The 12,165-nt window shown below is 55.1% G+C and overlaps 1 protein-coding gene across 1 annotated transcript in view; it reads right to left on the bottom strand.

Annotated features, from left to right (window-relative positions):
- The window catches only part of PLEKHA6 (pleckstrin homology domain containing A6), a 134,643-nt gene that overhangs the window by 30,093 nt on the left and 92,385 nt on the right, over window positions 1-12,165 (bottom strand). Inside the window, exons 4-11 of the mRNA XM_077839350.1 lie at window positions 11,962-12,048; window positions 11,445-11,559; window positions 10,430-10,534; window positions 9,845-9,917; window positions 8,313-8,413; window positions 3,008-3,159; window positions 2,150-2,635; window positions 837-1,347 (exon numbers count right to left, since the gene is read on the bottom strand). Of these exons, the coding sequence (XP_077695476.1) occupies window positions 837-1,347; window positions 2,150-2,635; window positions 3,008-3,159; window positions 8,313-8,413; window positions 9,845-9,917; window positions 10,430-10,534; window positions 11,445-11,559; window positions 11,962-12,048 (1,630 nt within the window). The remainder of the gene's footprint in view (window positions 1-836; window positions 1,348-2,149; window positions 2,636-3,007; window positions 3,160-8,312; window positions 8,414-9,844; window positions 9,918-10,429; window positions 10,535-11,444; window positions 11,560-11,961; window positions 12,049-12,165) is intronic.

Below are 12,165 nucleotides of genomic sequence, written 5' to 3'. Positions count from 1 at the left end.
GCTCAGTTTAAATTATGCCCATTTTAGGGATGGAGAAGCTGAGGTAGTGAGCTTGCATGCCCAAGATCACACAGTGAGCCACTCGCAGAGATGGGAGCAGAACCCAACTCACTTGGCTCCAAGTTGTTTGCCTTATGGACAGCTCCCACTCCTTAGGAGGAGATTTTCTAGTGGGGAAGGGGGCAGGAAAGGAAAAAGGGTTCTGGCTACAAGTGGGTCTGAGTTCAGACACAGATCCCAGGTCTACAGTACGGGGGTGTTTGGATCCAGGTTTTGGGTCGGGCCCATCTCTAGCTCTGGCTGCACAACAGCTCAGCCAGTGTTCCCTTGCGCTGTCACAGCTCCGAGACCCCTGCGCTTACTGTCAGGGAAACCCAGAGGGGGCTCCTCAAGCCACTAATGGCTCAGATAACAGAATTACCCTGTGCCCCTGAGAGCATTGCCATCTCTCCCCGCTGTATCCCCTGCCCTGGCACGCTAACACAGGCTTGCCCTCTTTGCTCATCTTACGAGGAGAAGCAGGAAGGAAACAAACACAAATAACCTTGCAGGGTATCTTCACGGGGAGGCAGAGGAGGTAGGCCAGGAGGAAGCTCTGAAGGCCAGCGCCCTGGTCTAAGGACATCTGGCACAAGCAGAGCAGTCATGAAGGAGAGAAACTAACTCCCCCACCCTGAGCCAGGGACAGTGCAAGCGGGGGTGCAAGTTGAGCTTGCAATCTGGACCTGCAGACCATTGTTATTCCAGACCTGGGCTCCCCCCATCCAGCTCTGCGAATGCCCCTCGATCCTGACCTGCAGTCCCCCTTGCTGTTCCTCTAAAGGGCAGGCATTTACCTTTGGGGAACTGACCGATCGCCTCATCATGTAGGCCGTGGGGTCAGCATAGATCTCCTCGCTCCTGGATGGCATCCTCTCAAAGCGGGTGCTGGGCGACCTGACCGGGGAGTACATCCTAGCCCTGTTGTAGGTGCCCTGGCTGGGCGAACGGGGCACGGACCTGGAGCGGGGCTGAAGGGACATCCTCCGCAGGGAGTCTGACGCAGCATCCATCTCGTCGTAATAAACGGGCTGCCGGCCAGAGCCGGGGATCCAGATGGGGACGTCCTGCCTGCCGTAACCTGGGTGCTCCTTCCACTCACGCAGCTGGTAGGGGCCTCCATTGCGGAAGGAGTGGCGCTTGTCCTCCACAGCCCACTGTGGGCTCACCCGCTCGTAGGCGGGCATGGAGCAGATGCTGTCGGGGCGCACGCCGGGTGGGTAGTACTGGTAATCCTCAGGGTACTGGGGCGAGTAAGGGGCGTAGTAGTCAGGGACCCTTCGAGACATCGGGAAAAACCTGGTGGGGCTACAACCCCGCAAGGAAGGAAGGAAGGAAGGAAGAGAGAGAATCGTAAAACCTGGATCCAGCGCCTCAACGCCATCTGGCTCTGCAGGCTTTTCCCCATGGGAAAGCCACGACCTCGGACTGCGCTGACGGGCCAGTGCCCACCTGCCACCTGCTAGCAGGGCAGATCTTGCGAGGGATGCCCAAGGTGCTGAGCAGTGCGGCATCCCCTGCCAGCGATGGGGCAGACCTCTGGACCCCATCCGGAGGGCAATCTGCTAGAACTCTGACACGGCGCTGCTCCCCACTGCACCAGCCTTTGGATCTCAGAGCAGGGGCCCACACAGCCGCCTTAAGAAACTAACTGGAGTCAGTGTAGGTCCTGGAAGACCTTAGGCCACGACTTTCCCCTCTGCCTAGCCACCTCCCCTGGGCATGGCTGGCACACAGCTGCTCCCCTATGCCGGTGGGCAGGCTGCAGCAGCGAGTTAGGCTTTGTGATCACTTCTACGTCTGGCCCCCTTTGCTTATGCTGCTGCTCCCCACACTCCAAACTCACTGCCCTCTAGTCCCAGTCCTGGGGGGCAGGCCTATTGGTTTGCAAGGCCCAGCAGCACGTAGTTTGGTGCTGGCACTGGGGTACCACTTGGGATGGAGGTTTCCTGGCCCTCCCCCCGTCCCTGTGGATGGAGAACAGGACGGGGAACGCTCCCCACCCATCAGCTGGGAAGGATGGGAATGCTGCTCAGCCAGGGAGAGGAGAATATCTGCAGCCCTTTCCCTTATGTTAACCCCAGCACGGCACACCATGCAGCCCTCTCACCTCCTCAGCTCCTCTGGCGGGGCAGCCCCCCGGCGCAGGTTCACCCACTGCTGCAGCTGCGTCATGGAGCTCTTCCTCTGGGCGATCTTCTCCGGGTTGGTGCGTGGCACAAAGCCCTGCCGGTGCACCACGCTCTCCCCATCCTGCGGCGGGTAGGCGGCGCTGCCGGGGCGGCTGGGGGAAGAGTACTGCCAGCCGTTGGGCTGCGTGGACCTCTCCACCCCCGCCGGAAACCGTGGGGCTTCAGGGTAAGGGCTGCTGGGCTCAGATGGCATCTCCTGGCCCACAATACCATTGGCTTTCACCAGGGGTTCCTTCTTGCTGTCGATCCTTTCTGGCTTCCTTTCAATCTTCTCTGAACCACGCCCGTCACCCTCCCCTCTGGTCTTGGCTTCCAGGTCTGCTTTGGGGTGCTCCCGGTGAGCGGTGGTCCGGTGGTGGTGGTGCTTGCTGGGGGGGATGTTCTCAGAGTCCGTCTTCTCACGCCTGCCAGGCACAGAAACGCAGAGCGTCACCTCCTGCTGGACAGCAACCCTGGGCCCAAATCATCCCAGAACAGCGGGGCCGATCCAGTCCCTGCACCCCTAGTGGATGGTTACTGACCCTCTTGGCTCTGACGTTCCCCAAATTGCTGCACACCCTGCATGCTCCAAAGGACTTCAGTTTTCTAGCCACTGTCCCTCCAAGTGCTGAAAGGACCACATAGTTAATGGCCACTTCCCCTCATCTCCAAAGGGACCCCAAGTTACCTAGCAACTGTGCCCCCAAGTTAATAGCCACTGTATCCTCCAGTGTGCCCCCCAACTTGAGCCAGGACACCCTCCCCCCAATTCTCTAAAGAGACCCAGAGTCTTTGGCCACTGTTGCACAGCGTATGGGGCCTGTCGTGCTGACCTTTGGGGGGGTGGGATCTGCACCCGGGCAGCCTCGCCCATGGCTTGGATCCAGGACTCCTGCTCTTCGGTGTTCTCGGCGCTGAAGAAGTAGGTTCGGATGCCGGCGTGCTCGGCCTGGGGAGAGAGGGACTGCGTGTGACGCCCCAGTGCCTCCTCCACCCAGCACACGGTCACCTACAGGGAGGGAGAGAAGCACAGACACAGAGGAAGAAGAGAGAAGTCAGTCGTCCAGCTGAGGGCGCCTGGAATCGTAGGCAAAGCCATGACAGCTCTCCCCCAGGGCCAAGTCCACCACACGCCCCGCCACAGGGTCAGAGAGATGGACACAGACGCAACAAATCATCAGGTCCGTCCCCCGGCCAGTCGGGTGAAAATGACCCAATGCCCTGGGACATCGGGAGAGGTCAGATTTGGGTAACATGCCATCGCTAGGGGTCTCCCGACAGCCCATTCGAGCAAGACACACAAAGCAAATGCAAGGCTCTTTCTCTTGGATTCACTGACTCAGGAAGACCCATATCTAGTGATGGGCAGGATCTGGACAGGTTCAGATGAGCACCATCTTATCATAAGCTCTCCCCATACCCTGAGATGTGAAAAACCGCAGCAGAATGGGCCCCCTCTGGGAATTCCTGGCATGGAACCCTTATTAAAAATAAAATACTACAGCACTCTGCAGTACTGATCCCAAGCAGGACAGCTTGTTCCAGGGATGCTGCAAGGCTTGGGGCAGTCACTGCACAATACCGGAGCACTGATTTAACAAGAGTTCACAATTCTGACCCTGACCAGGAATAGTGAGGAGAACATTTTTAGGACTTCTGGTTTCTGGCTTGGACCAGGGGCAGAACTGGACAGAGAAACCCACCTCCATATGCTCCTGATCCCTTCCGAAGGGTGGAGTCCAGCTCTGCACATCACTGTTACCGCTCCCTAGTCTTGTCACTACTCCCACCCTGCACCAGAGCAGGATCTGCTAGTTATCACAGCATACAAATAAAGGCTCTACCCTGGGGCAGGCACAGGTAAATCCTGAACTGGAGGAAGATGTCCCACCAGGAATGGATTTATCCAGGCTCATCCAGCTCACAACTTCAACTATAGACGGGCCTGAATCAAAACCTCCCCGATTGAAACAGCTGATCATCAAGGAAGTTCAGATCCAGGAAGTGGCAAGATGCTACACTGAGCCAAACTCCAGATCCAAATGCTCTTTGCAAATATGGATGCAAATCTTGCAGGTTGGCCACTGATGTCAGTGCATGTCCCCTACATGGATGTTCAGAGCTCAAAAAGGAGATGACTGGCAATGGTAAGATAAGAACAGAGCTGGTCAAAATATTCTCACTGGTTCCCTGGGTTTCCCCTTCCCTCCTCACCAACCCCAAAGACTGAAAACCACAGTTTTGACATTTGTTTTGCCAAAAAACCCCAAATATTCCAACAAAATGGAAAATTCTTCCTTATGTTCGAACCCGTCCCCCCTGGGGCAATATGTAGCTTTTTTTGACCAACTGCTGTTACTAGTCAAGGGCTCCCAGCCCCAGAGGAATCTTTCCTGCCAGGCTCATACAAACCTCGGTCTTTCCACCAAGTTCCCTATACTGGGAAGGTCTAAGCATGCGAGCCGCAAGAGAGAGAGATAAACCCCAGTGTTTCGTCCCCCTTCGTCGGGTGGGGGTGAATAAGGCATGCTGGGCAATCTGTGACCGGCCGCATCCCTTCTCTTTCTGGCATGCATTTGGAAATGGAAGGAGCATACTACCTATGTGGTGGCTGTGTGCTGGCATTGCAGACAGGCACTTGGAAGAAACCTCCTCTCCAGGGGGGAGATCCTCACGTGGAAGAAAGGAGGAAACACAGAGAACAGGTCAAACCACCCAGCAGAGAATTCAACCGGGAGATGCATCAGGCAGGCAGAGCATGGCAGGAGCAGCACCGTCACCAAAGAAGGGCAGATGGAGGGTAGCCGAGGGCATGGTCAGCGCTGGGTTAGCCTGTCTGTTTAGCTGACCAGTTTAGTTCTAAGGCACTAGCCATTCGAGTCCCTAAGCCCCGTACAGAATTAAGAAATATCGGCGTCCATAAGAAAAATGGTTCTCTGTGCAGCGCTGTTTGGAAAATGTCAGTTTACTCCAATTTGAAACACTGATGTTTTTATCCAAATTTCCCATGAAAACGTCCAGTTTTTCAGTGAAAAACAAAATAAAAAAGCTTTTCAGGCTTTTTTGGGAAGGAGAAAAAAAATGGTTTTCAGTAAAAAAAAAGTCACCCAAACACATGTGGGTCAAAATTTTTCTTTTGCAACGAAAAATGGCGTTTTGGGGTCAGAGAATTGTATGTCGATGGGAACCTTGCACCCAGCTCCAGTGGAAAGGGGTACGTGAGTGTAAGCACGCTCCATGAGTGGCACCAAGGCTCAGCACAGTCCCTAGGAACCAGACAAGCTCTAGAGAGGCGCTCCAGTGATGCGCTGAGGTTAATTTTGCCCTCAGTGCTGGCATCCGCCAGGCCCCAAATCCTGCCCCGCTTCACCAGAGACTTTGTTGAATCAGGGCCTAGGCACGTGCTTGAGTCCTATTGCAGTCAATGGGACGTAAGCATGTGCTTTGCCCAAGTGGCACCTTCCAGCCGCTGCAGCTCCACAGAAGCCAAAGGGACGGCACAGAGTAAGTGGGGGCACAAACCAGCTACTAAGTGCTTCTCTGACCTCCCCCAAACCCTGGCCTGGGTCAGGAAGGAGGCGGCTGAGGAGAGTAATAAAAAATGATAAAGCCTTAAATCTCTCATTTTTCCCTTGGCTGACGTTGGGTCTGAGCCGCGTTTTCTCTAACCCGGGCTCCCTCTGTTCCCCTGAAGGGGTTAACCTGACTGGCAGCGAGTTCAGGAGGCAGGATCCATTCTTTATTAATGACCCAAACATTCCCAGGACTTGCCAGTTCTTGAAGGCTCCTTCCCTTGCTCTCTTCTTTTATTGCCACTGATAGGACAGGGAGACTGGAGCTCAGGCTCTGGAGGGCGGAGCAGACCTTTCGCCCTGTGCTGAATGTTGCAATATAAGGTTTGGAGCAGGAGTGAATGTGCAAACAATATGCCAGTGATGCGCACCCAAAAATGCCTCAGAATAAAAACAAAATAGAGGGGTGGGCGTAGCACGGCCCAGGCGGGAGAGAATCAAGGTTGTGTGTGTAGCATTGCCCCCAGCTGCAGAGAATCCAGACTCTGTGTGCGTCTCTGTCCCCAGCTGGAGAGAATCAAGGCACTGTGCGTGCAAGCACTCTGCGTAGGAGTGTGTTTTTGTGACTTGCGGATTTTTGTTTCTGTGTGTACGTTTGCGTGCATCAGTGGGCGAGCCGGGTTTTCTTTGAGCGAGAGCGGAGCGTAAAACGTGTGCAAGTGAGTGGGTGTTTGTGTGCGGGAGTATGTTTGTGTGTGTGTGTTCACACGCGAGGTGTGTTTGGTCTGTGTGCTCGTGCAAGTGTGAATATGCCTATGTACAAGTGTGAAAAAAAATTAAGCCTCTGAGTCTGTGCTTGGCCCATGGGTTGGATGCAAACTTCAATGTGCATATGTGAAGGTACAGGTTATTCTAGTCTAGGTGAGTTGCACGTGTACCACGTGTACAACGGTGCTTGTGCGTGTATGAGCGTGCGTGCGTAACACGAAGTGTTCTTGGGAGGATGAAACCAAACGGCTCCTTTGGCCCACAGCGCAGCAGGAATTTCACAGCTTCAGTCGCTGCTCCACCGCAGCTGCGTCCCTCAGCACAGAAGTTTGACAAGTAGAAACTAATTACGTGCTAAACCATGACAATTTATTGCCGTGTGTGTGTGAGAGAGTGTGTGTGTGAGAGAGTGTGTGAACACTCGTCTCAACTAGTTGAGAAGGGAGATGGGGGAAGCCCTCCTGCACATAGCAACGCTGGCTTACGTATGTTTGTTGTTTTTATTGAAATGGGAGAGTAATTCAAAACAGGGGGAACGGCTGAGCAGAAGTCTTGTGAAAACCCTCTCATGACACCACAGCTGTCAGCTAAGAAGGAGAAGCCCCTCCTTGGCATTGGGTTACTAGCACGCTTTGATCACCTCCGGCTAGGAGCAATTCACTCTTGTGCAGCAGGCTCACACACTTAAACCCATGTGGTTGACACAAGGCTTCCAGTTAGAGGCAGTGTGGCCTAGTGACTAGAGCACTGGACTGGACATCAGGAGACCTGGGTTCTGTTCTTGGCTCTGCCACAGGCCTGCTGGATGACCTTGGGCAAGTCACTTGCCTTCCGTGTGCCTCAGTTACCCCATCTGTACAACAGGGGTAATGATCCTGACCTCCTTCGTAAAGTGCTTTGAGAGCTATGGTGTAAAGCACTCGGTGGTGTTATTATTGTGCTGCTTTCTGCACAGGGGTCAATTTCACCCCGTATTAGCAGCAAGACTGCTAAGCACCCTCAACGCCCACTGAAGGCAGTAGGGGCTGAAGGCACTCACCATCACACAGGCTCTAACCCAGTCTGGATCTGCACGCCAGCTCCTCCACCCATCTCTCTTACGGACAGAGGGACAGCCTCAGAGGAGGAAGAAGCAGCAGGATTCCTCCTACAATCCAAGCCCCCTACCCAAATCATGGGGCAGTTTGGTTTGGATCTGGTCTTTGCTTTCTGGCTAAACGTTATTGGACAGGAAACCTAGAGACCCAATTCCCCTCTGCTTTACCTCTCATGTGGTCCTCTTCACATCTGAGCAAAGCAGGTGGCTCAGAGTGGGGGTGCCATATGCCCCCCACCCCGCTTGGTGCAGGTGTGGCCAGGGACAAAAGGGGCAGGGCTGGGTCACGCCCGAGAAGGCTAAAAGAACTGGACCCCTTAATCCTGCTCTGAGCATGGTGAGAGGACACAGCGGAAGTTCTCTCTGGGGCAGAGCTTCCACCGCCACTACTCCTAGTGGTGTGTCAAGGACCCCATTTTGCAGCAGGCAACCAGGTCACTAATGCCCGTTCTTCCCCTTCAGGTACATGCCTGTCTTTAGCGACCGTCCACAGCAGCTCTCACCTCCCCCAAGCGCCGGTCACCACAGGCAGCGGAGAGCACAAGCTAAGAGACCTCTGAGCGTTGCTGTTACCAGACAGCCTACGTCCGGCCCTACCAGGCAGCTAGGTTCTCGGAAGAGAGGGTCACACTACAAACTGCGGGACCATTTGTGGCCTCCGGGAACCGGGCCAACGAATGGGAGCGCAATGCTGCCCCCGAGACGCCGTCACGGTCACACACTGACCTTGAAGGTATGTTTCCTGCTGATGTTGTCCGACGGCTGGATGGCCGCCACCCGGAAGCTGAGGAGAGGGATGCTGCCCAAGATGCTGTCCTCCTTCTCATCTGCATTGACCCAGGGGGAGAAATGGGAGTTAGATAAGGAGAGGGGAGTTCCCCTCCTTAGGCCGGTTTGGAGATGCCAAGTGGTTAACAAGACCTGTCTCCCCTTTAAAGCTGGAGAGCGAGGAGAGAGGGAAGTGGCCGAGGTGCCTCTGACTAGGAATGCATCCCTCCCTTCTCCTGCTGAAATGGGAGCTGGGCTCCTGAGAGCGACCACAGCCCAGGGCGCTGAGAACGCCGCACCTGGACTGGAGCCAGCCTACCTGTGGAAGCCGGCTTCCTCCCTGTCGCATTTGCCCATCTGTTGTTCTCTTCTTGCCCCTCCCCACCGCCCCCGCAAAAACCTATCAGTGTCAGCTCACAATACAGGCTGGTTAATTATTCATGCCCGCCCTCCAGACCTGCTGCCAGGGATTAGGCCGAGCCAGCGGCCTGCTGGAAAGCGAAGGTTGCAAAAGGTGTGGGCTGTGTGAAGGGGTGAATCTCCATACCGAGGGGTGTTCCAGCCCGAATGAGGCCAGGGCTGGGTGGGGAGAAGGTTGGGGACTGATTTGGCACCCAAATTCAGGACTGGCTTCCGTCACTCCTTTATGGCATGGGGCGGCTGTTTCCCATGGACCTGGAGCTGCTGTATGGTCCCTCATGCCTTCTTTGTTTCTTGGCACCATTGATAACAGTTGCTCGAAAAGCCAACCTGGCCCTAGGAGGTCCAGGCAAAAGGGTGACGGGTTTGTCTGCGGATGTTAATCATTTACACAGGGATGCTGGATTCGGAGTCTTGAGCATTCAGAACCGGGGCATGCCAAGAGCAGCACCTCTGGAATTCAGACCCACAGCTCCCCACAGAGAGAGGCAGGGTTAGCTTCTGGTCTCCTTTGGGCCAGGTGAGTAAGGGAACAGCTGAATTTGTACCAAGCACGATCCCTTGCACAGTGTTTAACCAGAAGGCCGTGCAACCTTCCCCCCCACCTTGAATACTATAAGAGAAAAGGCTACAGAAAAACAAACCTAAGGATGCATGGACGAAGCTACCTTCCGCAGCATTCACCCCTGGGAGCACCTTGTACAATCTCTCTCCGAGCCCTGTCCTGCGAGGTGCTAACTGTATATGGCTCCCATTGAGGGGGAAGATGCTCGGCACTCCCTCAGCTCCTCGTAATAGCAGAGCCTTCCCTTTGAAGAGGAGGGTTTTAACTCCTCCTCTGACTGGCCGCACCCCTCTCCCTGCAGCCACCTGCTCGGTGGGACTCACTCTGCATCAAACAAACTGGGTTTCTTCCCTGGCGCTGGACTCTGAGATCCCACCCCAGCTGCCCAGATTGAACCCTGGCCACCTGGCTTTGGGGCTGTGAGTGCACCAGGAGCTGCCACAGCCCTGCCCCATCAGGACTGGGCCCATGGGAAGGCTCTTTAGACCTCGGCCCCACCACATACCTTTGTAATAGAAGAGGCAGCGATCCACCAGCACAAACCAGCGCTTATTCCACTGCTTCACGCCAGAACTGGCCTGCAAGAGAGGCACGAGTGAGAGGGCGCCCCAGACCTGTAGCTGCTTGTAAAGCAGAGAGAGGGGAAAGTGGGGGAAGCAGCAGCATCTTGTGCATCACAGGGAGAGCTTGGGATGAGCTCCATTGAGGAGAGGGCGCAGGGTGGCAGAGAGCCCAGCTGCACGGCTTGCAGGAGCCATTGCGAGAGGGATTTACTGGGGAGAGGTGCAGGCCAGATGAGGCAGGCACCCAGCAGCAGCGCTCCCTGCTGTCACAGCCAGATCCTGGGGATGCACCGGAGAGAGGTTGGGACAGATAGAGGGCAGCCCGCCCTGCATAACACCTCATGCTTTTACATGGAGACCCTCCGGGGCGGGGGGAGTTTGGCAGGTGCCTAGAATGGGCACCCAAGAGCCATGCCCCATGCAGTCCCACACCAGTCCTAGTGCAGCATGGGGCCTAGGGTCACCACATCGTCCCAACAGAGGAAGGTGGCACTGCGAGATGCCTGGCTCAGCCAGGGGAATGCTACCTGCTTGAACAGCCAGCCGCTTTTGGTCACCGTGGCACTGGGGTTCCGCTTCATGGAGTTGGAGCGTTTCCCAAAGGCGATCCCCTTCCGGGAAGGGCGCGAGGCCTTTGGAGAAGGAGAGAGGAGGCTCTCAGAATGCACCGGCTTTAGCAGGCTGTGGAACAGCCTCTCCCAGGGGTGGCAGCAGCAGCTGTTGGGGGCGTTTGCTTTTCAGGCAAACCCACGGGGAATAGTAAGACCCAGCCATGCAGCTCACTGAGCATGCGGCTGAGGGATGCCATGCAATGCTGCCATCTGGCGAGCGAGGGAGAGCCGCATCTTACCGCCAGTGCACCTACCACATCACCCCTGGGGAAATCTCAGCCTTTTATCTACTTGTCCCAGGCTTGCAATTGCTTCCTTCTTGCAACCAGCTCCCAGCTCGGCCTATCTTTTCCATACTGCAAAATAGGGTTGGATCCTAATCGCTGTCTTTACTTTGCTGATGCTCTGATCCCAGCCAGCTACTTCCCCTTGGTTTGGAAGGAGCATGACAATCACCTCGCTGCTATGCCGCATTTTTCATTCCCACATCTCAAAGAACCTCACAAAGGTGAGTCAGTATCATTGGCCCCATTTTACAGAGGGGAAAACTGAGGCACAGAGCAGGGAAGCCACTTGGCCGAAAGCAGAGGGTCTGTGGCAGAGCTGAGAAATGAACCTAGATCTCCTGAGTGCCAGTCCAGTGCCTAAACACCCATCTCCCTCCCTGAATGCCTTTTGTGCGGGCTGGGGGCTTCTGGTCGCCCACAGCGACTCCAGCAGGCCAAATACATCTGCTTACCAGCAGGCATCCGCCAGGGCAGGTGTGCTTGGTTACCCCCAGCCCATTAAGCAAGAAGAAAGGCCCTTTCAGATGTCCAGAGGCAATGAGAACATTAGGTGTAAGGGGCAGCTTAGATCCAGCTGACTAGTGGCATGGTTGGGAATAGATTCCTAGGGTCCCAGGCCAGTGCCCAGTGTTCCATGAACACACCCTGCCGTTTGGTCGCTCCTGAGGCATCTCTGACACCATGGTGTGGTTGGATGATTCGCTGCTGATGGTCGCCGGTCGCTTCCCACCTGCTTTGCTGGACATGTCCACTGTAGAGCTGCCATCAAGACAGAGAGGGAAGGGAGAGAAAGAAGCTTATTAGCGATCTCTGCAAGGACGGCCTAAGCGCCTGCCCCATACGTAAGACAGACTGATACACTTACGGTGCTTGCCTATATGCACAGGGCTGGAGCCGAAGCTAATTGCAACCAGCAGAGGGTCCTTCCATTGACTTCCACAGATGAGGCCCATGCTGTGCAAACACACAGACTACACATACATACATAGCAAAGTAAGGCTGTCCCTCATCTCACAGCAAAGCCCCTACTCCCTACCATGCCTGACCCGTAGATCCCCTGCTGTGGTCTTTGCTCTCAATATTTCCTTGGTATTATTAGTTCTTTTCTCCTCTGGTTCACTCACTCACACTCACACACACACCATTCTAAAGCAAACCTACTTCTGTAAGTGTAAGTCAAATCTTGCGTTTTCTTCTGGGATGTGTCCAGTCACGGGATGCAGGAACGTGTTCCGTCTTTCATTGTGGCTGGAAAACACAGAGGAGAATTTGCAGGAATTAAGCGGCTTTGGAGTGAATGGAGTGGCTGAGCTATGGTTAAGCATCACGGCCCTTCTTTTGCTTCGTATACCAGTTCAAAACGCT

The sequence above is a fragment of the Eretmochelys imbricata genome, chromosome 21 (genome assembly GCF_965152235.1).
Source record: "Eretmochelys imbricata isolate rEreImb1 chromosome 21, rEreImb1.hap1, whole genome shotgun sequence".
NCBI lineage: Eukaryota > Metazoa > Chordata > Testudines > Cheloniidae > Eretmochelys > Eretmochelys imbricata.
This window is presented reverse-complemented; position numbering and strand designations above follow the sequence as displayed.